Raw genomic sequence first — 26,049 nt, 5'->3', positions numbered from 1 at the left:
TCCCAATCCAAAATTTGAATGTTGCTTGCCCTTCCAACCATCACTGTAGGATCGTCCGGGTGGGGGAAAGGCGGGCCAGGAGGGGCTGGCGGGAAACTTAAACTTTGGTGTGCTCCTGCAACTGACATCAGCCTGCGCTTTCTCATTCCCTCTTTTCTGTTTGCTTTTCTCTTTTCATCTCTGCTTTCCACCTCTCTCTCTGCATTGCTATGCCCTACACCGAAGCGTTATCTGCCATTTCTCCCAGCAAACGGGCCCGGCCTGCCGAGGAGGGCGGCGTGCGGCTCCGCTTTGCCCGGCTGTCGGAGCACGCTACCGCCCCGACCCGGGGGTCCTTGCGGGCAGCGGGCTATGACTTGTACAGGTGAGTGGGAAGGGCCTCCACGTGTCCCTGAAGAATGCTAGGCAGTGGCCAAGAGGCTTAGAGGGGCGACCTTCTGCCTCCCAGCTGTGCCCTCCGCAAAGGAGGCCCATCTCCCGAGTTCCCGAGTTCCAGACCCTGCTTGTATATATTTCGGCTATCTCCTACCACTACTTGAAGTGAAAAGGTTATGGAAACAAACCCTTCTTGCATATATGTAGGGGTTCTGCCTTTTTTCATCTTGAAAACTTTTAGCATTCAGCATAAATTTAGTAGGGATGCTTGTAAGTACACAAAATGACCACCGAGTCGTTTTGCAATACTTAGTTCTCTGTGCAAGTGGAAAGTAGAAATGATTAAGGCTCTGTGCTCTTCCTGATCATCAAGGAGACACCTGAGGGTGGTGGTTATTGTTAAGTGCCAGTGAGTTGGTTCTGAGTCATAGAGACCCAGTATAGGGTTTCTGAGGAGCAACTGGTGGATTTGAACCGCCGACCTTGCGGTCCTGTGCGTACTCCTCCAGTGCCACACCAGGACTCCAGCCTGAGGCTGATACTATGCAAAATAGAAAAGTTGGTGTGAACCTACACCCAGAGCATGATAAAAACTAAGAAGGACTACTGAAGGCTGCTTCTGCCTTAAAGAATTAGTAAAAATTCCCTCGTCAGTATTTAAGTTCCACCCAAGGACTGGGAATTTCAGAAAGGGTCCAGATATGGGGAGAGAGATGGTACAGTAATACCACACTTTATTTGTTCAGCACTTTTACCAATACTAAAAGCTTCCTATAAGCCATTGGGAGGCCTCGTGTGGCACTGTAGGATAAGCACCGGACCATATGCTTGGTTTGAACCACAAGATCGGCGGTTCCGGTTTCACCAGCTGGTCCTTGGAAACTATACTGGGTCACGATGTGAGTTCAATCTGACTTGATGGAACTTAACAAGAACTACATAAACTATTTGATCCTGAAGTAGATGAATCTTACTAAGTCTTTGCTAGTAGATAAGTCTTTACTAAGAGTAGAATTGGCTTATCCAAGGGCTTAAATGTAAAGGAATTGTTGACCCTGAATTTAGTGGGGGGTTTTTTCCCCCACTTTTTCTACTGTGTCCAGTTCTTGGAGTCCTGGTGTTGCACTGTGGGTTAGTGCACTGAACCTTAATGTTGGTGGTTCAAGCTCACTAGCTGCTTCTGGGAAAACCTATACAGGGTTGCTATGGATCAGGACCAACTGAGCAGCAATTAACAACACCTGGTTCTTAACAACCATTGTTAGCACATGTGACTCATGGTAGCCTCATGCACGATAGAATCAGACTTTTATAGTGTGATTTCCTGGTGTGGCACTGTAGGATGTCGTTGAGTTGATTCGATCCATAGTGACCCTGTGTATGGTTTCCAAGGAGTAGCTGGTGAGTTTGAACCACTGACCTTGCAGTTAAAAAGACTGCAGTCTGGCACATTAACCACAGCGCCACACACTATAGGATAAGCAAGGTCAATTAGAACTTCAAGTTGATGGTTCAAACCTATCAGCTGCTCCTTGGAAACTATTCAGCATCGCCATTGAGTCAGAACTGACTCTGTGGTACTTAATAACAACGACAACAAATAATTCACCGATAGACCACCAAGCTTTTCTTCCTAGTCTGTCCTTGTTTAGTAGCTCCTCCGAAACCTGTTCAGCTTAGCAATAGGCAAGCCTCCATAGACATTAGGGCAGGCTTCTTGGAAACCCTATATAGGGATGCTGTGAATCAGAACCAACTCAGTGACACTTAGGGACACCACCAGCAGGATTTTGTTTGTAAGCATCCCAAGTGATTCTAATGTGGTTTAAATCCTAAGTACTGGAGAAGGGGGAGTGAGTGATTATGTAACAAACAAACAAACAAAAAAATGAGGTATAGACTGTGTTGTTAAGTGTGGTCAAGTATACAGGTACAGTTCTAAGTTCTTTACATACGTCCTCATTGTATCTGTCCTTTTATTGAAATCTCATTGAATTCTCACAACAATCCTCCAAAAGATGAGGGGAAAATGAATAAAAAAAATAGGGAGGATAGAAGCAAGGCAGTGTTGCCTTTGGCTTGGTATTTCTGTTGGGCTTGGCACTTTACCAGGATGTGTCCATGGCCTTCCCTGGTTGAAGGATAGAACTGACCATTGTGAATAATCCCTGGAGGTGGACATTGCTGAGGAACTGATTCTTTAAGGTCCACAGTAATTATTGCTTCTGTTGTTCACTCTCCTTGATAAACATTTATAAACTTTCACAGTGAGCAAAATTGGGTGTTATTTTGGAGACCCAAAGTAAGTCTGGTAAAATGGTGGTGGTGGTGGTGTGCTGTGGAGTCGGAACCAACTCATAGCGACCCTGTACAGGGTTTCTGAGGCTGTAAATCTTTACGGGAGCAGAAAGCCTCATCTTTCTCCCGTGGAACAGCTGGTAGTTTTGAACCGCTCACCTTATGGTTCGCAGCCTGATTCGTAACCAGTACGCTACCAGTCTGGTAAAATAGTAGTTGGATTTCACTTCTTTCATTAGAATCTCTTCTTTAAATAGTTAAATTCCCTAGTTTATTAAAGAAATCAGTTATTACCAGGACAATTTCAGTATTAGAAAGTCACTTATGTGTTTATTAAAAGAAAGCTTAAGTCAAAGTCTCTCCCTAGAACTCACAACAGAGCCTTTGGAAGGATCTAGTGTGAAACTACATCACTCTACTTAACTACCCGTTGCCTTGGAGTTGATTCTGACTCAGCAGTGCTATAGGAAAGAATAGAAGTACCCAATAGGACTCCTGGTGTGGCACTGTAAGGTAAGTACTGGACTGTGAACCACAAGGTCAGCAGTTCAAACCTACCATCTGCACCCTGGAAATCCTATACAGCATAACTGAGTTGGAACCAACTAAGCAACAACAACATAGGGAAAGCTTTTACCTATGTAATTACAGCAACAAGGCTATGATCTTTACAGAAGCAAATTGTTATACCTTTCTCCCATAGAGAAGCTGGTGGATTCAAACTGCTGACCTTTCAGTTAACAGTCCAGCTGTTTCAAGCACTGTACCACCAGGGCTCTGCTCTCCCATGTAAATTTAAGGGAGTAAATTCCATCTTTTTAAACTACTGTAGTCTTATCTTGGGAGTCCTGGTGGGGCACTGTAGATAAAAGCACTAGATAGCAAGGGTGAAGGCTGAAATTTACCAGCTGCTCCTTGGAAACATAAACAGGGTTTCCTGCAAAGTTGGTTAGCAGTTCCAACCCACCAGCTGCTCTATGGGAGAAAAATGAGGCTTTCTGCTTCCATAAAGATTTATAGCCTCAGAAACCCTACACAGGGTTGCTATGAGTTGGAATGGACTCAGTAGCAACTGGTTTGGCATCTTCATAGAATTTTTTTAAAAGGTGAATTGGAAATTTAGTGCTTTGAAATCTTAGCAAGGTTATTTATAGAGATGTAAAGATGCAGAGGCTATCTTATGATTGTTTTACAAAAAATCTTTAAGGAAGCTCTGTTTGGTCACAAAGAAGAAAATTGTAGTTACTTTTCTAAATAAATCTGTATATTTTCTTTTAAAATCTCAGTGCCTACGATTATACAGTTCCATCCATGGAGAAAGCCCTTGTGAAAACTGATATTCAGATAGCCCTTCCTTCTGGGTGTTACGGAAGAGTAGGTAAGTGACTTTAAGAAGCAGCTATTTGTCTGAGTGTTCAGCAACACTGCAGAGGAAAGGTCTGGTGATCTTCTGCGAAGAGTATAGCCACAGGCCATCCTGTGGAACACAGTTCTGCTCTCATAACGCATGAGGTCTCCATGAGTCCTCCATGAGTCGGCATCAACAGCAATAAGTTTGGTTGTTTTTTTTCCCCTCTGGTCGTCTGTTCTACCACCTTAGTTTCACTTGGTGTACAAACAAGTTGGTATTACTCAGCCTGCTTCCTATAATACGGGGGGACCACTGTAATGTGATGGCAAATGCAGTCAGTTGGAAACTCAATTGCATAACTGCTTTTACCTGTCTCTTACTCCTTAGGATCTCTGGTAGCGTAGTGGTTACGAATCAGGCTGTGAACCGTAAGGTCAGCAGTTCGAAACTACCAGCTGTTCCATGGGAGAAAGATGAGGCTTTCTGCTCCCGTAAAGATTTACAGCCTCGGAAACCCTGTACAGGGTCGCTATGGGTTGGAACCGACTCCACAGCACATAACAACAACAACTTCTTACTTGGAACTTGGAGTTCTTGTGTGGTGCTGTAGGGTAAGCATGGGACTGTGAATGCAAGTCCTGGTGTAGCACCACAGAATAAGCACTCAAGCTCAAGGTCTGTTTGTATTGCAGGGTCACTAGTTCAAACTTACCAGTTGCTCTTTGGAAACCCTACATAAACCCTGCTATGAGTTGGCACTTAACTACAGCTAACTACAAGGTTGGCATTTTAAACCCACCACTGTAGGTTAATGTGCCAGATTGCAAGGTCGGTGGTTCAAGTTCACCAGCCACTCCTTGGAAACCCTACACAGAGTCTCTGGGTTGGAACTGCCTTGACGGCAATTAACAACAACAAAATACTCCTTAGAAATCCTATACAGAATTTCTTTGAGTCAAAACTAACTGGACAGCACTTAACAACAACAGAGTGAGATTTAGGAGCCTCCCATTGGCCCTTGTAGTGTAGTTGGTTATATGTTGGGCTTATAACCCATTGTTAAATGCTGTCAAGTCGGTTGTGACCCTGTACAGGGTTTCTGAGGCTGTAAATCTTTATGGGAGTAGAAAGCCTCATCTTTTTCCTGCCTCTAGAGCAGCTGGTAGTTTCGAACTGCTGACCTCAAGGTTCACATCCTGATTTGTAACCACTACGTTATCAGATGCTTGCTGAAAGTGAAGAGGACTTGAAACATTTACTTATGAAGATCAAAGAGCACAGCCTTCAATATGGGTTACATCTCAATGTCAAGAAAACAAAAATCCTCACCACTGGACCAATAAACAACAGAAGAGCAGAGATGTCAGTTTGAGGACTAAGGTGCGCCTGACCCAGGCCATGGTGTTTTCAATAGCCTCATATGGGTGCAAAAGCTGGACAGTGAATAAGGAAGATCGTAGAAGAATTGATGCCTTTGAGTTGTGGTGTTGGAGGAGAATACTGAAAGTGCCATGGACTACCAAAAGAAACAATAGATCTGTTTTGGAAGAAATGCAGCCAGAGTGCTCCTTGGAGGCCAGGATGGCTAAGCTTCGTCTCTCATACTTTGGACATATTGTCCGGAGGAAACAGTCACTGGAGAAGGGTGTCATGCTGGGTAAGGTGGAGGGTCAGAGAAAAAGAGGAAGGCCCCCTAACAAGATGGATTGGCCAGGTGGCATCATTGATGGCCTCAAGTGTGGCAGTGGTAGTAAGGTTGGCCCAGGATCAGACATTGTTTCGTTCTGCTGTGCATGGGGTCGCTATGAGTCGGTTCCAACTTGATGGCACCTGACAACAACAACAACAACGTTACCAGAGCTAATGGGTTTGAGCCCATGAGCTGGTTCAAACCCATTAGCTGCTCCTTGGAAGAAAGATACAGTTTTGTGCTCCTGTAAAGATTTATAGCCTTGGAAACGCTATACAGGATTGCTGTGAGTCAGAACTGACTCAACGGCATAAAGCACCAGCAACATTGACCTAAGAGGAATCCTGCTGTGGCATTGTAGGATAAGCACTGACCTAACCCATCGTTGACAGTTCAAACCCACCAGCTACTCCTCAGAGACCTTATACAGATCACACTAGGTCAGAATTTACACTCAACAGCAGCACTGGCCTGAGACTGTTCTCACAACTCCTCATTGTGAGAACAACTAAAAATATAGGTGAGTTTTTACTTGAACTTTTTACCCCTTTAAGGATCAGATCTCATAGGTGACTAGATTTTGTAAAGACATTGATGTAGGTGGTTAATATTTGTCATATAAGGGAAGTGTAGGAAAGGGCTTAGAATGATGGCATTGCATTTTATATGATGAGAGTCACACTCCTGCCCCTCGTTGTTTCCGGAACACATCAGCCCAATTCAGCTCTTCCATTTGGGTGTCCTCCACTCCTGGGGTGTGTTGGAGTAAGAGATCAGTGTGCTGGTGGGAATTGCCTCTTAGAGGGAGGAGCGAGAACAAAATGGAATGCAAGTCTTGGAGTAAATTAGTTGTCTTCAGAGAGAATTTAAACCTTTTCAAGAGCATAATTATTCTCTGACACGGGACCAGTCGCTGGAGAAGGAGCTCATGTTTGGTAAGGTGGAGGGTCAGAGAAACAAAGGAAAACCCCCAACGTGACGGATTGGCCAAGTGACAGCATTGATGCACTCAAGAGTGGCAACAGTAGTGAGGTTGGCCCAGGATCGGGCAGTGCTTTGTTATGCTGTGCAAAAGGTTGCTATGAGTCGGTACCAACTCTGATGGCACCTAACAACAACAACAACCTCAAAGTAAACATAAAACCGTGGGGACTGAGACTACCAATGTCTCCTTAGCCTTGAGGGTGAGAACTGCTAAAGCATCAGCCTTTAAAAGAGAAGGATGACCTTTCTCATCTCATTTTGAACCCCACTGACTGCATTTTTAGCATTTTGTGTGGCAGGGGGAGTAGAGGGAGTGGGGCCGGGGAGAGACAGGAAATGGAATAGATAAAGGGCCAGGCAGGACTGGGCTCCATTTATCCACAGTAACTGATTGAAATAACTGGAATAGAATACTGTAAGTTAAGATAATTAATGATAGACCCAATGTCAAAGTAAAGTATAAGATACGAATTTAGCTTTTAATTTTTTTGTACTGGAATTGGATAGATGAGGTTTTGTTTTTAGCATTATATTTGAATTACAGTAGTCTTTTCATCTCACTCAGATTCCTTTTGTTTTGTCTCAATCTCCTGTAGGAATTCCTAGTTATAGGCTAAGCTCGGCTACTATATAGTTTGGTTTGTGCTCTCTGCCTCCTTCCTATCCACATTGTAACATGTTCAAGTTTCCCATGTTAAAACAAGAGGTCTTTTCTTCAGGCCCCTGTGTTCCTGCCAGCCACAATCCTCTTTCTTCCCCTCTGTGGCCACAGAGTTGTCTCTGGTTGTCACCCTTGCTCATCTCTCCATCCTAGTGGTTCAACTCCCACGACTATAGATCCTCAATCCGTTAATGTTACGTGGGAGTGGTTCAGTTTAAACTTGAATTAAGTTTAGGCTTGAATTAATTTTATGAACTTTTTTTAGTCTAAAAGTTTGTTAAATTTTTCTAAATGATTCTTTCCTAATTTGGCAATAAAGTATTTTATTTATTTATTCTAGGATTTAAAAAAAAAAGCTGGTGCTGATACTACCTATGCATAACCAATCACACCCTTTAAGATTGTTTTCCTGGTTTATGGGTCATTATTTCAAGGGACAGCACAGTCAATTGACCTAATAATCAATTTTGGTGCTTAAACCCTATCCAGGGCCCGTATGGGTCGGAACTGACTCGATGGCACTTAACAACAACACCAACAATTCTAGCTCTAGAGTCGTAGAGCTTACGAGGTTGGCTGCTAATCTCAAGGTCAGCAGTTTGAAACTACCAGCTGTTTCTCAGGATAAACATGATGCTTTCTGCTCCTGTAACAGCCCCAGAAACCCTGTGCAGGGTCTCTGTGAGTCAGAACCAACTTCTATAGCACATAACCAAACAACCAACCATTTTATCTCTGAGTTACTTGTGTGGTGCCTAGGGCCTTAAAAGCTGCTGAGCAGGCGTACAAAGTACAGCATGAGCACCAGGGGAAGAGAGAGGCAGGAATCGGTAGAGGAAGTGAAATAGGTTTCCAGTCACCTTTGTGAATACCTGTCACTTTATCCCTGGGACCAGAACTGGGTGGTGCCTGACTACCAATACTGAACATTTACATCAAGGATTCTGTAAGAGTCCTGATCAAAAGGAAGAAAATGTAGACCAGACTCTTTAATTCTCATGGAATCCAAATTCTGGAACCATTGAAGCCATTGCTCTGAGCTATTACTCTGAGGAAATCTTTAAATTGTGAACCAAAATGATCCCCTGAAATTATCTTTAAACAAACCAGAAAAATATATCAACCTTATTAGAAAAGAATGTCTTTGTTAAGCAGTATAATAATCTGTATGTGATCGAATTGACAACAGCGACTCGAAAGGGTAAGATTCAAAGTTTCGGGGAACATAGAATTTGTATTAATGATGGTGATATAGTTTGGAAAAAGCTTTTGAGAAGGGTGCACACCTTGAAGAATGCAGCCATTGTCACTGAATTGTACATGTAGAAATTCTAGAAGTGGTATATAGTGTTGTGTGTATTTTCATCTAAGTAAGTAAGTAAATAAATAAACTTTAAGATAAAAATTAACAATCATCTGCTAAGTCAGTATGAGCATACTACAGGAGAGCAGACGATGACATCCAGCTTTGTTTCCCCAGCTTAAAACAACCATTTCCCTTTATTTTGTTTCTTAGCTCCACGTTCTGGCTTGGCTGCAAAACATTTCATAGATGTAGGAGGTAAGACATTTGTGTTTTTGTTCTATCAATATTTATATTAAGTATTCACTATCATAACTAACAGGTAGTATTTTAACTTTTATCTTTAAGAAAAGGATCTGATTTTGGGTTGTATCTTGTGTCTATAGACATTTCACATTTGAAGTAATAGCCAATTATGCAGTTTTAGACAGTATATGATTAGGTCTAATTTTGAAATGACAGTTAATGTGGAATGCATGTTATTTTACTAATAAGCTAACCAGGCAGTATCTGACACAGGATGTTTTACTATATTTTTGCCTTTGTTCAGTGATAATCTTCATTTAGTCCAAAAATCGCCCTAATTTTGGAGGAAAGCATGTTATTGCAAAGGAAGAAAAGCTTTTATGTTGTAATTACGTAGACAAAAGATGCTAAAAAGTGCAGGTCTGTCTTGTAGTGAATAAGCATTTTCATAGTTCCATGTTTGGCAAAATATGAAGAGATCATGCTTCCCTGTTTCTAAACTTCTTGTCAATAAAGCCCTCAGTGGTACCTGTTTCCTCTACAGCAAAGCCTTACTCAGGTCTCCCAAAGGAACTTCCTCACATGCTCCACCTCTTGTCAATAAAGCCCTCAGTGGTACCTGTTTCCCTACAGTGAAACCTTACTCAGGTCTCCCAAAGGAACTTCCTCACATGCTCCTTCATGAGGTAGTTGCAGTCTCCTCTACTAGTTGCCCTTTCTATAGGATCTCTAGCCAATCCCTCATTGAAAAGGATCCCTCTCTCTCCTGATAGGACCCACCTGCTTTGAATTTCCCCCTTACTGGGCTATAGACCACCATCCTGATCAGAATTTATCACCTATTAATAATGAGTGGCCTCATGACTAGTTAGACATTTTGGACCCTGGGTGTGCTAGGCCCTTCCACTCCCACATTTTGGCAAAGCTACTCACTGGACTGCTAACCACAAGGTCGGTGGATCAAACCCATCAGCTGCTCCTCAGAAACCCTAAACGGGGTTACTGTGGGTCAGAACTGACTCAACAGCACTTAATAACAACTCTGCCTTTCTAAAATAAGACAAAAGTATAAATAACTATTGTGATCGTCCATTGTGTACCAGGTGCTTTATGTAGATTGAAAAACTCATACACTAACCCTGTGTGTTCATTTAGCAGCGATAAGTCCAAGCTGACACAGCTTTTTAGGCTGTAGTCTTCATCCATGTGTTTCCAAACCTCTTGTTTTTTATCCCCCTGAGAACATCCGGTGGAGCTCTGTTAGTGTACTGGTTATGAATTGGGCTGCGAACCACAAGGTCAGCAGTTCAAAACTACCAGCTGTTCCGCTGGAGAAAGATGAAGCTTTCTGCTGCTGTAAAGATTTACAGCCTCGGAAACCCTGTGCAGGGTCGCTGTGAGTCAGAACCGACTCCACGGCACATAGCCACCACCACCAAGAACACCCGGTGACCCAGTGGTCAGGCACTCAGCTGCTAACTGAAAGTGTGGTGGTTTAAGCACAGGGGAGAAAGATGTGCTTCCTTAAAGACTTACAGCCTTGGAAATCTTATGGGGCAGTTCTCATTTGTCCTGTAGGGTCACTATGAGTGGAAATGGACTTGAGGGCAATTGGTATCCAGGTCACCAAGTTTCCTTGTGTATTAGCTGACTTTTGTGTGCCTCTATAGGGGTTCAGCCCAGGGTGAGGACTCTTCCTTGGCTTGTGTGTCTCTCTCCTGCCTCCTTGTTCTACCCGGTGTTTCTTATTGGTGCCACTAGGTGGTGCTAAAGTAGAGATTGACAGCTGACTCCCAAGTTGAGACAACTCTGGGCTCCTTAAGTTATAAGCAATTTCAGAAATACTTTCACAAAGTTAGGTATGGGAATTAAGTTCTATAGTTTAAGGAATTAAAAGATCAGATGTGTCTGAGGAAATTTCATAGAGTGAGAGGAATAAGGGTAACTGGTGGCATAGTGGGTTATGTAATCACAAGGTCAGCAGTTCGAATCCACCAGCTACTCAGCAGAAGAAAGATGAGGCTTTCTGCTTCTATAAAGATTTATAGCCTCAGAAATCCCCCTGCAGGGTTGCTATGAGTTTGAATCCATCAGTGACATACAACAACAGTAAAAGGAAGGTGGGTTTTGGAGGAACAACTGGGTTTGGGAATCTCAGCTCTGTCACTAACTAAGTTTTGTTAAGTACCATCAAGTTAGTTTGAACTCATAGTTACCCTGTGTAGGGTTTTAGAGGAGCAGCTGGTGGGTTTGAACTGCCGACCTTGCTGTTAGCACTTCAGAGCTTATCCTACAGCGCCACACCAGTTAGTTAGTATTTAACCTTCCTGAGTTTCAGTTTCCTGAGACTTTGTAAAATGGATATTAGTACCATGTGAGGATTAAATGGAAATGTATGTAAATCATCTAACACATTGCTTGGCACTTAGTAGACACAATAAATTATAATTCCTATTGCCCTAGGGATTTCACAGAATTTTATATGTAGAAACTGTTTTTTAAAACTTTATTACCTAGTTGTGAGCTAAGTCCAACCACGTTCTTGGCCAGCAATATGGCGAGACCTGGGGACTCCTGGACCCAGGGTCAGGGACATGGCCACGGAGGACTAGAGCAGAGAGTGAAGCGCCCAGCTGATATGAAGTGAGCAGAGATGCACAAGAACACGCATACTTACAGTTAGCACCCATTTGACCTGGCTTAAATGGCTGGATGATCAGAACTCAACTAGAGGAAGAAAGAAGAGGAAAAAAAGAGTAATCCACTACAGTGTGATGAACTTGACCTATACTTAATGGATAGCTCAAAAGAGGGAACAAATCTTTACAGCAAGGACATTTCCACCCCCTCGGTACACAGGGTTGACAGGGATGGGCAACTTAAGACATTGGCTACCCAAAATGGGGGTGCTACAAGGCACAAAGTGACTGACTTACAAGCTTTCAAGAGGTAGCCTAGTTTTAGAGGGTGTGGGGGAAGGTAGAATCTCTACTGAATGGTTTCTAACCTATCTGGGCGGGGCTGGTGAAAGGAGATGGAGATATGACTCTTGTGGTGAATAATTGCTATCAGGATTGATTGGGAATGTTGCAAATGTAAAGGTAGGCCTTTTGTAACAAAAGGAGGGGAGTGGTTGATATTACAGTCCAGGAGCAGAGGACCTGGTGTCATCAAGGGAGAAAAGCGGAGTGTGGGACCCTAACCAGAGAAGCAATAATGCCAGAGATGGAGGCAAAGACAATGATGTGCAGAGATGGAATGGCTGGGGACTTTGGACTCAGGGCCGGAGAGGGTCTGTGTGTGACAGCCAGGGGTGGGCTTGCGGAGTGTGCCCTTTGGTTGTTTGAATGGTTATATATTCCTGAGTGCTTCGGTGTACATCCAAAAAAAAAAAAAAAAAAGACAAAGAGGGAATGGAAGCAAATGCTGTTGAATGATGATGCATAGAGGGGATTGTAATCATTGCAATGAAATGAAATATGATAGAATGAATTTCAAGCTGATGTTCTCCCATGTAAACTATCACCTAATTCACAATAAAAATTTAAAACAAAGCAAACAAACAAAAAACACATTACCAATTTCTGCAATCCTCTGAAAAGAATTCATGTAAAAGAAATGAAAAGTTATTTTGCCTGGTGGCTGGTATGATGTTATGCACAAAGTCACATTGTGATGAATTCTTTGGATGCAGAGAATCTTAAAAATGTCTCTTAGGCACAAGTTTATCATAGTTGGCCGCAGTTTTTATTTCTGAAGAGAGATGTTTGAGGTCCCAGGCTGTAAGTAAAGGGCAAAGGGAAAGGCTGAGTATACAGGATTCTGTTCAGAATTCACATCTGGTAGGTGTGGATAGTTTGCACTAAAATAGGTTTCCAACAAATGACATGCCAAAGTCTTGACACAGTAAAACGTTTGCCTGAAGTCAGTTAATCACTCCGCCAGTTCCAATGCATGATTTTTCCAGTGATAACTTCAAGATACTTCCAGCTTTCTCATGACAAGAAATATTCCTGATGCTTATATGTAGGAACCAAGTAAATCTTGGGTTTTTCTTGAAAGTCAAAATGGCAATAGGGTGCTATTGAATTTGGAGTGTTAAGTTTTTATTTTACACTGATGCATTCATGATTTTTTAAGAAAACTATTAATTGAGGGCCTTCTGTTTCACCATGTATTTTAACTGACTTCTAACAGTTTTCTTTCTTTTAGATAGTTAAGGGCTTTTCACATTACTGTGTCCGAAGCATAAACTAGAACATCTTCTTAAATCACTGGTTCCACAGAAGATACCCAGCCATCTGAGTACTGCTGACAAGGACTATTTTACAAATACGTAGCAAAGGAAATGTTTTTGTATGGGAGAAGATACTACAAAATCAAAATTCCAATGCTTAGAACTCATATGAAAAAGAATTACAGACCCAAAGGGGTAAGGGAATAAAATCCCCATCATAAACAAAATATAAAAGAGGACATGCAAATATCTACTGACATACATGGTATAAAATCCAGCCTTGCTAATGGTGGGGAAAATGCAAAGTAAATACGTGAGATACCATTTTTTACTCATCACACTGGCCAGAATTGAAAATATTGCTACCATCTGGTATTGGCAGGAATTTTGGAAATAGGAATTTTGAAATATTGCTGATGGAAGTTTGAATTGCTACACCTTTTTGCAAAGTTATCTACCAATATCCATTAAAATTTTAAATGTGCGCAAGATGGTGTTTTTTGGAATCTACTTGATAAGTATAAAAGATACTAATAATGCAATGATATATGCAGATGGATGCCTTGATATAGCACAAATACAAAAGTAACCTGAATGTCTGATAATATGTAAGAGAATGTTGTTAAGTACTATCGAATCAGTTCCGATTAATAGCAACCCTGTATGGGGTGTCTGAGGAGTGGCTAGTGGGTTTGAACTGCCGATCTTGTGGTTCAGACCGACCTTGTGGTTCACTGCTTCTCCTATAGTGCCATACCAGGTCTCCATGTAAAAGAATAGTTACAGAGAAGTGAGGGGACTGTTGTTCCATTTGATGGAATTTAAAAGAATGATTAAGATTTATTAGCCACTGCTTGTTTGTCAGTTTGTTGTACTTTGGTGGCTTTTGTGTTGCTTTGGTGCTGAAAGCTATGCCACTGATGTCACCCATGGTAGACAGGTTTCAGCTCAGCTTCTAGACTATTACAGACTAGGAGAAGGAGAGGCTATTTCTGAATGTTTAGCCACTGAGAACCTTAGGAACAGCAGCAGAGCATTGTTAGATGTAGTGCTGGAAGAGAAAACCATTGTGTTTGGTCCCAGCATACAGTTAGATATAGTGCTGGAAAATGATCCACTCATGAAGGAACTTAATTCAAAGTACAACTAGGGATTAGAGCTGCCTCCTCAAAGTAGATCATGATGATCTGAATGGAATAAAGCTTTCTAGACCTTCATTTGCTGATGGTGCTCAACTCAAAATGAAGAGAAACAGCTATAAACATCTATTAACAATCGAAACAAGGAATTATGAGGATAAATCTAGGAAATTCGAAAGTTGTCACAAATGAAATGGAATGAATGAAGATCAATATCCTAGACCTTAGTGAGTGGAAATGGACGGACATTAATGATTTTTATTCAGTCTTATGACTTAAGTGTGCTGGGAATGACGAATTGAAGAGGAATGGTGTCGTGTTCATCGTCCAAAAGACTGTTTCAAGGTCTATCTTGCAGTGCAATGCTGCCTGTGATAGGATAATAGCCATATACTGCAAGTAAAACCAGTTAATACCACTATTATTCAAATTTATGTACTGACCAATAAAGCCATTGATGATGAAATTGAAGACTTTATTCACTTCTTTGGTTTGAAATTGATTAAACATGCAATCAAGATGTATTGATAATTACTAATAATTGGAATGTAAAGGTTAGACACAAAGAGGAATGATCAGTAGTTGAAAAATATGGCCTTGGTGATAGAAATGATACTGGAGATCACATGGTTATTGCAAGACCAATGATTTCTTCATTGCAAGTACCTTCTTTAAACAACATAAAAGGTGAATATACATATGGATCTCACCAGATGGAATACACAGGAATCAAATTGACTATACCGGTGGGAAGAGATGGTGGAAAAGTTCCATATTATCAACCAAAACAAAACCAGGAGCAGACTGTGGAATAGATTATCAATTGCTTATATGCAAATACAGACAGAAGCTGAAGAAAATTAAAACAGGTCCACAAGAGCCAAAATATGACCTTGAACATAACCCCACCTGATTTAGCGATCATCTCAAGAACAGATTTTATGCATTAGATATTAATGACCAAAGACCAACAAAAGAGCAGTAGGATGATATCAAGAGTATCACATGGGAAGAAAGCAAAAGGTCATTAACGAGATAGGGAAGAAAGAGAGGATCCAAATGGATGTAAGAAGACTGAAACTGGCTTTGCAGTGTGCAGATACTAAAGCACATGGAAGATATAAGGAGGTAAAAGCTGAACAGAATATTTCAAAGGGCAGCTTGATAATACAAAGTTAAATATTATAATGAAACAGGCAAAGACCTGGAGTTAAAAACCAAAAGGGAAGAATCTCTCAAGCTAAGAGAAGTGAAGAAAATTTCAAACCTTGACTTGTAATATTGAAGGATTCTATGAGCAAAATATTGGATGGTAAATGAAGCATCAAAAGATGGAACTTCTGTACAGTCACTGTACTAAAAATAAATGGTCAATGTTCTGCCATGTCATGAGGTAGCATATGATCAAGAGCCGATGTTTAGGAAGGAAGGAGTCCATGCTGCATTGAAACCATTGGTGAAAAATGAGGCTCCAGGACTTGATGGATACAAATGGAAATATTTCAACAAACTGATGCAGTACTGGACTCACTCATCTGCCGAAAAATCTGGAAAATAGGTAATTGGCAATCTAATTGTAAGAAATCCATGTATGTGCTCATTCCAAAGAGAGAGGTAACATAACAATGTAGAAATCATCAAACATATGGCTAATATTGCATGTAAGTAAAATTGTGCTGAAGATAATTGAAAAATGATTACAGCAGTACATACTCAGAGAACTACTAGAAATTCAATCCAGATTTAAAAGAGGATGTGGAGCTAAGGATATCCTTGCTGGTGTCAGATGCGAATCTTAGCTGAAAGTTGAGAATCCCAGAAAAATGTTTACTTGTGCTTTACTGACTACAAAGCCTTTCAACTGTGGAACAGACACTGTGGATAAGAATTGCAAAGAGTGGGTAGTCCAGAAGACTTAATTGTGCTCATGAGGTACCTACCTGTACATAGACAAAAAGGTAGTAGTACAAACAGAGCTAGGGGATACTGAATGGTTTAAAGTCAGGAAAGGTGTGTGTCAGGGCTATATCCATACTTATTCAGGATGTGTGCTGAGCAAATAATCCAAGAAGCTGAATGATATGAAGAATAGCAGAGCATTATCAGATGAAGAATAAATAAAGTCCTGCAGTATGCAGATGAGACAACCTTTCTTGTTGGAAGCCAAGAGGGCTTAGATACTTATAGAAGATGATTTAAGACTTCAGTCTTCAGTATGGATTTCACCTCAATGTAAAGAAAACAAAAATCCTCACAAATGGGTCAATAAATAATATAAATCAAGAAAATACCAAGTTGTCAAAGACTTCATTGTGCTTGAATCCACTCATGGAAACTTCAGTCAAGCAAAGTATTATTGTATTAGGCAAATCTGCTGTACGAGACCTCTTCAAAGTGTTCAAGAGCAAAGATGTCAGTTTGAAAACTAAGGTGCGTCTTATCCAAGCCATGGTATTTTCAGTAGCTTCATGTGCATGTGAAAGTTGGACATTGAGTAAGGGAGACCATAGAAGAATTGGTGCATTGAAGTTACGGTGATGGAGAAGAATATTGAAAGTACATGGACTGCTAGAAAGAACAAAAAAAATCTGTGTTGGAATAGGTACAGCCAGAATGTTCCTTAGAAGCCACAGTGGTGAGATTTCATCTCATACTTCAAACCGATCTTCAAGAGAAGAGGGACCAGTGTCTGAAGAAGGACATCATGCATGATAAAGTGGATGGTCAGCAAAAAAGAAGACCCGCACAGTGGCAGATGCAATGGGTTCAAGTGTAACAACAGTTGTGAGGATGGGCCGGGACTGGGCACTGTTTCATTTTGTTGTGCAGAGGGTCACTATGAGTTGGCACCAACATAATAGTACCCAACCACAACAACAGTGAGTCTGAACCAGCTCAACAGCATTTAACAGTTTGTTGTTGTTAAGTGCTATGGAGTCGCTTCTGGCTCATAGGGTTTCCAAGGAGTGGCTGGTGAGCTTGAACGGCTGACTGCGGTAAACCGACTTTGCAGTCCAGCGCATTAACCCACAGTGCCCATACCAGGACACCTTTAACAATAGTAACAAAACATTATTTAGATGAATTGTATGGTATATAAATCTCAAAAATGAAAGAAGTAAGAATTTCTGGTATACTTGCATTATCTGTGATTGTATTTTTGGAAACATTTCAAATTTTTGGCCCAAAGATGATACTAGCAAGTCTGGTAAATGTAGTTTTCCAGGCCATGGCAGGGCCTTGGCTCAGTTGTCTCTCCTGCAAAGGTTTACTGCCCTGTGTTGAAACAGGTATTAATTACACATGGTTCCATGTGTTAAAATCTTCTACAAGATCATGCTCTACGAAAAATGTCAGATCACATTAAAAGGAGAATATGAACCTGAAATGGAAATGTTTTAGTTCCATTTTTATTGTAAAAAAACAGTTGCAATATCTGATATTTGTATGAAAGCTGCTTACAATGTCAGTGTTAACTAGGCTTTTTGCCATTTTTATTTGTGACTCAAGCATATTTTAATCTGGAGATTAAAAGTACTACCTGGAGTGGGAAGCTAAAAGTATTACCAAGAAAAGCCTTTCAAACCCAATCCTTGTTTTTTCCTAGTCTTTTTGGCAAGGTGCAGCAGGTCAGGTAGACAGTGGGTTTGGAAAGAATTCAGGACCTCTAGTCTGAGGTGGTTGGAGAAGGAAATGAGTACTGTGTAATAGATGTGACAGGTTAGAAAATTCAGCCCATTTTTGAATTCTTATGTTTTAATAACTTCATTTCTGAGTTTTGAAAGTAAAGAAATAGTACCAGAGCAGGATTTACCAATATTCAACTGTTAGGATAAAAATTGAAGAGCTATGTAGAAGTGATTTTGAGGCAAATTTATACCTCTAGTATTCTGGTCTAAGGATCCCTGATGGCACAGTGATTAAGCGCTTGGTTGCAGACCAAATGCTCACTGGTTCAAACCCACCAGCTTCTCCACAGGAGAAAGGTGTGTGAGTCTGCTTTCATAAAGATTGAAGCTTTGGGAATCCTTTTGGGTACTTCTGCTGTGTCCTCTAGGGTCTGAGCTAGACTCGAAGACTCACAAGTGCTCTGATAGTATAAATCGACCTAATTGTATTTTACTTTCTCTAGCTGGTGTCATTGATGAAGATTATAGAGGAAACGTTGGTGTTGTACTCTTTAATTTTGGCAAAGAAAAATTTGAAGGTACGTTATATACATACTTGCACATGAATGTAGTGAATTTTCTGTTTTCTATATGTAATAATAGACATAATTCTTATTCAACAAGGCAGAATACAGATAATACATCAAAAAAAATCACTAATAACTGGTTTTTGTTTTGTTTTTCCTTTAAAGTGAAAAAGGGTGACCGAATTGCACAGCTCATTTGTGAGCGTATTTTTTATCCAGAAATTGAGGAAGTTCAGGTAAGTATCATAAAAACTTGTTGTTATGTGGCGTCAGTCAGTTCCGAGTCAGCGACCCCAAGGCTGTAAGTCTTTACGAGAGAAAAACGCCTCATTTTTCTCTCACGGAATAGCTGGTAGTTTTGAACTGCTGACCCTGAGGTTAGCAGCCCAATTCATAACCACTGTGCTACCAGAGCGCCTTATCATAAGAATTGGATGATTATAAATGAAGAAAATAAAATTTTGAGGATTTAATATGCTGTTTATAACTGACTAGTATACATTTGGACTCCACAAGATTGGTTTGAGAACCCCAAGGTCGGCATTTCAAACTCACCAGCCACTCCTAGGGAACCCTATGTAGTAGTGTCTCTGTGGGTCAGAACTGACTGGATGGTGCTTAACAACAATAACAACTGTAATTTATTAATCTTACAATATAAGCCTTGTTGTTTGTTGTTAAGTGCCATCGAGTCGGTTCCGACCCATAGCGACCCTGTACAGGGTTTCCGAGGGTGTAAATCTTTACGGGAGTAGAAAGCCTCATCTTTCTTCTGCGGAGCGGTTGGTAGTTTCGAACCGCTGACCTTAAGGTTCGCAGCCCGATTCGTAACCACTACGCTACCAGAGCGCCTTAATAAATATAAACCTTAGAAATCCTTTAAATACCTTTCATGTGAATTTTATGTAGCATTATTTTGAGTAATGAATAACTTATACTTGGAAATTATGTTATTTCCTTAGCTTTTTAGAAAAAAATGTGTTTTAAAAATTTATGTATCTTAATAGCCTTTCTTTTAAAAAGATGGTATAGTAAGAATAAAGGTATTATAAGTTAGTTGTTGAAGATAATTGCTGAAAGAGACACTAAAATTAACTATGTGGCTTACCACTTTTCTGTCTTCTTAGGTTTTGGATGACACCGAAAGGGGTTCAGGAGGTTTTGGTTCCACTGGAAAGAATTAAAATGTAGGCCAAGAATAGGAAATTACTTTCTTTTTTCTTCTTAAAATAAAGAGTTTTCACTTAAAGTATTTTGGTGTTTTGTACTTTTGTAATAACATTAATAATAATAGTTTTAACTAAAAGTACTTGTTGGGAATCACATAGAAATTTTCTTGTGTTTTTCCATTGATTGACTCTATCATGTAATCTGCTTTGAGGTTACCTAATGTAAGAAATTTTTTTTTCAGTTCGTTATATGTATATATTTACATATCTTACAGATATAGAAAATTTATTTCACTAAATGCTTTGATTTATAAATCATAATTCCTTTCATTCAATAAATTTGAATTATTTCAAAGATACAAATTATTGTATAAACTAGACTAAAAGGTAATAAAAAGAGATTAGGGTTATTCTGTGTTCTTCCCTTCTTTTTACTGTTTGAAAACAATTTTTTTTTAATCTTTTAATTGGCTCAGAGAGGTTTAGTAATTTGCATAACATTTCAGCTGAATGACCTGTTAAATAAATACTTACTACTTCAGAGCACATGTTGTTTGCAGTATCTTTGATTTCTGCTAAGTAGTAGGAAATATAAAAGGGAAGAGGTGTTTAATGAAAGTCCTGCTGAAGTTTGGAGCATGATTCCATCTGGACACCATTCTTAAAGGAAAACACTCAGATATGAAGCTGCCCTGGAAGCTGGAGACTTGGAACACTGTGGTTATAGATACAAAACCTAGGGATGTTTTGTTTGGAGAAGAAACATATATGTTGGGAATGAGGAATGGGAGGGAAGTGTGGCTAGGGGGATGTCCCTGGTATATGACTGTTCTTATACTCTTAAAGACTCAAGAAAGGAATTGGGCTTGTTCTATGTGACCTGTAGGATCAATGGATTTTATAGGAAGAGATGGCATAGTGGCAGACTTGTGCATCTTCTCTCAAACAGAAAAATTTTCAAGTGTGTCATATGGAAGAATACATACAGTCTGTTGGGCTAGTATCAAACCCCACTGCCATCAGTGGATCTCATAGCAATGGAAGCTGACTGCCTCATCTTCTCCATGGGGTGTGATTGGGTTTGAACTGCTGGCCTTTCAGTTAGTAGTCCAATGTCTAATCCACTGCTTCTAGGGCTCCTTTTGGGTTGGTATAATCGAACTTACTTTGTTTGAATATTTTGTAGTGTTGTTTTATTTTGTTTTGTGAAATACATTTAGAAAACTGCATGAAACTTAAGTATATGTTATATGTATATAAAACAGTATATGGATCCAAGCTATGAACACTTACATAACTTAAATACAGTATTGCTAGCACACCATACATTACCCCTTCTCTATCATGCCCCCTTATAACCCCACCCAAAGCTGCATTTCCTCTTCTCCTTTGCCCCAACTACCATTGCACTTACTTGGGTTTTCCACCTTCCCTGCCTTCATCTCTGCAGCAGCACCCTAAAGGTGTATCTGCCTTCCCTTCCATCCATCCAAAGTATAGGCCTCGGAACTCCCTGTGTAGTGTTGTCTTCCACCTCCAACTTCCTACTCTCAAATCATTTCTAAGATGGCCATGCCAGCCTCACTAATCCTGATCCCATTTACTGCTAGACTCCTTGTCTTATAGGAAAGTCAAATATGTTAAGACTTCAGACTTGAGTCCTTACAGGTTTACATTATTTCTCTGCATAGGAGTCCTGGTGTAGCGCTGTTGGATAAAGCGCTAGACTGCAGGGTCAGTTTGAACTGCAAGGTTGGTGGTTCAACTCCACAGCATGTAACAACTCTGTATAGACTGACTCTTCACCCAATTTCCTTTGACCAACTGACCCTGCTTCCTAGGACCAATTCTCTCTTCCACCTGACCACTCTCCTCCCTCCCCTTATCATGTGATCTTATCCCATGACCTAATCACCTTCACCTTACCCCCCATGCCCTCCCCCCTCAGCAAGCTTTTCTCATTTTTGCTCCTGTTTCCACAGCATGCTTTCTTCCTGGTGCCTAGATTGTCTCCCATGGACCTTGACTTCTTTCATTTCCTGTGTTGTATGTATAATCATTCTCTTTTATAGTAACCATTTCTTTTAAAATGGAAGCCTAGACTGGCACTGTAGGCTCAGCACTGGGCTGCAAACCACAAGGTTGGCAGTTCAAACTCACCAACTGTTCCTCGGAAACACTATACAGGGTTGTTGAGTCAGAAGCAATTCAGGGGTACTTAAGATTTTGTTTTGCCTTGTTTTGAACCTTATATAAATGTAACCATACTATAAGAATTATTGGGTCTTGTTTCCCTTGCTCTACAAAGATTTTACTCATGTCTTGTTGAGTGCTGTTGTTTCTGAAACAGTGAACCTGTATAAGGTTTCCAAGGAGCAGCTGCTGGGTTTGAGCTGTCAACCTTGTGGTTTACAGTCCAATGCTGATCCTACAGCGCCACACCAGGACTCCATGTTCCATGTTGTTAACGTGCTATCGAATTGGCGCCATCCCATCGGCACAGTACAACAGAATGAAACCATGCCTGGTCCTGTGCCATCCTCACGGTGGGTATGTTTGAGCTCATTGCTGCTACCACTGTGCCAGTACATCTTTTTGGGGTCTTCTTCTTTTTCACTGACACTTCACTTTACCAAACATGATGTCCTTCTCCAGGGACGGGTCCCTTCTGATAATACTTCTGAAGTATGGTTCTGTAGCCTAAGTGTAGGACTGCAAGGTCGGTTTGAACTACAGAGTCAGCAGTTCAAACTCGACAGTCGCTACTCAGAAACTCTATAGTGGGTCGTTATGAGTTGGGATTGACTCAGTGGCACTTACCAATAACAAATAAGCCTAGCCAGCCTGGCTTCTCAGGAGTATTGTGGCTAAACTTCCAACACAGCTTTGTTCTTCTGGCAGTCCATTGTACTTTTAGTATTCTTCAATGGTGGTGGTGGTGGATGGTGGTGGTGTACCGTGGAATCGGTCCCGACTCATGGCGACCCTGTATAGGTTTTCCAAGGCTAAATCTTTACAGGAGCAGAAAGCCTCATCTTTGTCCAGCGGAATGGCTGGTAGTTTTGAACTGCTGACCTTAAGGTTAGCAACCTGACTTGTAACCACTATGCCCTTAAAATGTCAATTCTTCTATAGTCTTCCTTATTCCTTGTCTAACATTCACACGCATATGAGGCTATTGAAAATACCATGGCTTGGGTCAGGCGCACCTTAGTCCTCAAACTGACATCTTTAAAGCGGTCTTGTGCAGCTGATTTGGCTAGTACAGTGCATTTTTGATTTCTTAACTGCTGCTTCCAGGAATTTTGACAGTGGATGCTAGTAAAATGAAGTCTTTCACAACTTTAGTCTTCTATATTATAATGTTATTTATTGGTCTGGTTGTGAGGATTTTTGTTTTCTTTACACTGAGGTACAATCCATACTGTTGGCTTTGATCTTCATCAGTAATTCCTCTTCACTTCCAGCAAACAAGATTGTATCATCTACTGTTATTACAGGTTGTTAATGAGTCTTCCTCCACTCCTGATGCCACATTCTTCATGTAATCCAGCTTCTCAGATTATTTCCTCAGCATACATATTGAAAAAGTATGATGAAAGAGTATAACCCTGGTGCACACCTTTCCTGATTTAGAACCATTCAGTGTTCCCTTGTTCTGTTCAAGTGACTGCCTCTTTGTCTCTGTATAGGTTCCTCATGAGCACAATTAAGTGTTCTGGTATATCCATTCTTCACAATGTTATCCATAGTTAATCATGATCCACACAGTTGATTATACCTTTGTATAGTTAATAAAGCACAGGTAAACATCTTTCTGGTATTCTCTGCTTTTAACCAAGATCCACCTAACATCAGCAGTAATGTCCCTTGTTCTACCTCGTCTGAATCTGGCTTGAACCTCTGGTAGTTCCCTATCAATGTACTGTTGCAGCCATATTTGAGTTATCTTTATTAAAATTTACTAGTATGTGATATTAATGATATTGTCTGATGATTTCCACATTCTGTTGGGTCACTTCTCTTTGGCAGGGGCACTAATTGGTTCCTGGTGGTGGTGGTGTGCCGTGGAGTTGATTCCAACTCAGCGACTGAATAGGGTTTCAGAGGCTGTAAATCTTCAGGGGAGCAGAAAGCCTCATCTATCTCCCACAGAATAGCTGGTAGTTTTGAACTGCTGACCTTGAGATTAGCTACCCAGGACGCCTTATGTTCCTTGTAGCTGTAGTATATCCATTTTCATTGCCTTGAAGTTGTCCCATTGTGTTAATGCACCACAGCTGCATGCTTAGTACACTCCTGGTATAAAGCCAACTTGCTGGTGATGTGCTACTATTTTTATTTATCATTAAATTTGGTTTGCTGTTTTGTTTAGGTTTTTCTTTTTCATGAGAGATTGGCCTATAATTTTTCTTAGACAATATTTGTTAGCATTTGATAGCAAAGTCGTGGTAGTTTAATCAAATGGGTTGAATATCATTTCCTCTCCCCTCCCCTTTGTGTTTATTTCTCTTGTTCATTCTCTAGATAATCTGTATAACTGAAATGATTTCCTCCCTGACTGTTGTAAATCTTAACCGTGAGGTCATTTGGACATAGAGTTTTTTTCTTATAGAGATATGAGTCATTCCTAATTGAAATGAATGATTTTCTGTATGTTAAATAAGTCTTGATAACTTTTTTTTCTAGAGATTTGCCCATTTCAATGTGTTGACTTAAGAGTTGTTCATAATATCCATATGTTTAAACATCTGCACCGTATAGTGCTAGCCCCTTTTTCATTCCTGATGGTGTTGGTGTTAGGTGCTGTCTGGTTAGTTCTGATTTACAGTGATGCTATGTTATGTCCAACAGAGTGAAACACTGTCCCGCCCTGCACCACTGTGTCACTCCATCTCTACAGTCCTCCCGATGGTTCTGTTCTGCTGTAACGTAGTGGCTTAAACAACACAAACTTCTTGTCTTACAGCTCCAGAGGCCAGAAATATGAAATCCATTTCTCATTGATAGGGCTCATTCCTTCTGGAAGCTCTATGGGGGAGGATCCATTTTCTTTTCCATCTTCTGAGACAGCCAGTGGTAGTGGTGGTGGTTATGTGCCGTGGAGTCGGTTCTGACTCACAGCAACCCTGTATAGGGTTTCTGAGGCTATAAATCTTTACTGGAGCAGAAAGCCTCATCTTTCTCCCATGGAGCGGCTGGTAGTTTCAAACTACTGACCTTGAGTTGGCAGCCCAATTCATAACCACTACGCTACCAGAGCTCCTTGAGACTGCCTGTATTCCTCGGGTTATGGCCTCTTTCTTGCATCACTAGCCTCTCGTTTCCATTCACATCTCTAAATTCCAATACTCCTGCCTTTCTTTTTACTGTGAATTGAGTGATAGTTTAAATGTGAGAACATCAGCTTTACATTGATCCTATCGTATTTTGTTTCATTGCAATGATTAACAATCCCCTCCATGCATCATCAAACAACCAAAAGTACACCCCACAAGCCTGCCCCCCTGCCGTCGGCACACAGCCCCTCTCCCTCCCTAAGTCCAGAGTCCCCAGCTGCTCCATCTCTCCACATCATTGTCTTGGCCTCCGTCTCTGGCATTACTGCTTCTCTGGATAGGGTCCTGCACTCCACTCGTCTCCCTTGATGGTCCCAGGGTCCTCTGCTCCTGGACTGAGAGATCAACCACTCCCCTCCTTTTGTTAGGAAACGTCCACCTTTACATTTTCCTGTCTTTTATAAGTATCACTTGTGATTACGTTTGCCCCACCTGGATAATCCAGCAAAATCCTCCCCATTCTTCATCATACTGGAAAGTTCCTTTTACCCTGTAAGGTAGCATTTGACACAGTGCAGGGATTAGGATGTGGGCATTTTTGGGGCACCACTACTCAGCCTACTACATAATATTTGTTATTTGTACTTTTTTTTTTTTTTTTTCTAAATCTTACCAAATGTTCTTTGGGCTTTGATGAACATCTTTGTTGTATATTTTCTGTTTCCTTAGTATCTACTCTTTATTTTCTTTCACTTTCTTTGGGCTTATTTCGCTGAAATTAAATGGCATCTTCTAAACCAGCATGAAGGTGCCCTGGTGACAAAATGGTTAAGCGCTTAGCTGATCACTGAAAGGTTGGTGATTTGAACCCAGCAGTGGCTCCAACAGAGAAAAGGCTTAGCAATCTGCTTCTGGAAAGATAGGCATTTAGGAAACCCTGTGGGGTGTTTCTAGGCTCTCACACAGGAAGTTGCTGTCAGAATCAACCTGAGAACACAGCCCAACCCACTGCTCTTGTCTCAGCTTGATTTCATCCGAAAAGATCCTATTTCCAGGTATGGTTAATCTCACAAGTACCAGGGGTTAAAATGTAAGCATATGTTTTTGGAAAACTTCTAATCA

At 40.8% G+C, this 26,049-nt stretch overlaps 1 protein-coding gene across 1 annotated transcript; it reads left to right on the top strand.

Annotated features, from left to right (window-relative positions):
- Positions 1-205: 205 nt before the first annotated feature.
- Positions 206-19,663, top strand: DUT (deoxyuridine triphosphatase). Its single transcript, XM_006831679.1, has 6 exons — positions 206-364; positions 3,960-4,051; positions 8,876-8,920; positions 18,417-18,491; positions 18,645-18,715; positions 19,607-19,663. Exons 1-6 carry the CDS (start codon positions 210-212, stop codon positions 19,661-19,663), a joined length of 495 nt encoding a protein of 164 aa, XP_006831742.1. The 5' UTR covers positions 206-209.
- The last annotated feature ends 6,386 nt before the right edge of the window (positions 19,664-26,049 follow it).

The sequence above is a fragment of the Chrysochloris asiatica genome, unplaced genomic scaffold (genome assembly GCF_000296735.1).
Source record: "Chrysochloris asiatica unplaced genomic scaffold, ChrAsi1.0 scaffold00004, whole genome shotgun sequence".
NCBI lineage: Eukaryota > Metazoa > Chordata > Mammalia > Afrosoricida > Chrysochloridae > Chrysochloris > Chrysochloris asiatica.
This window is presented reverse-complemented; position numbering and strand designations above follow the sequence as displayed.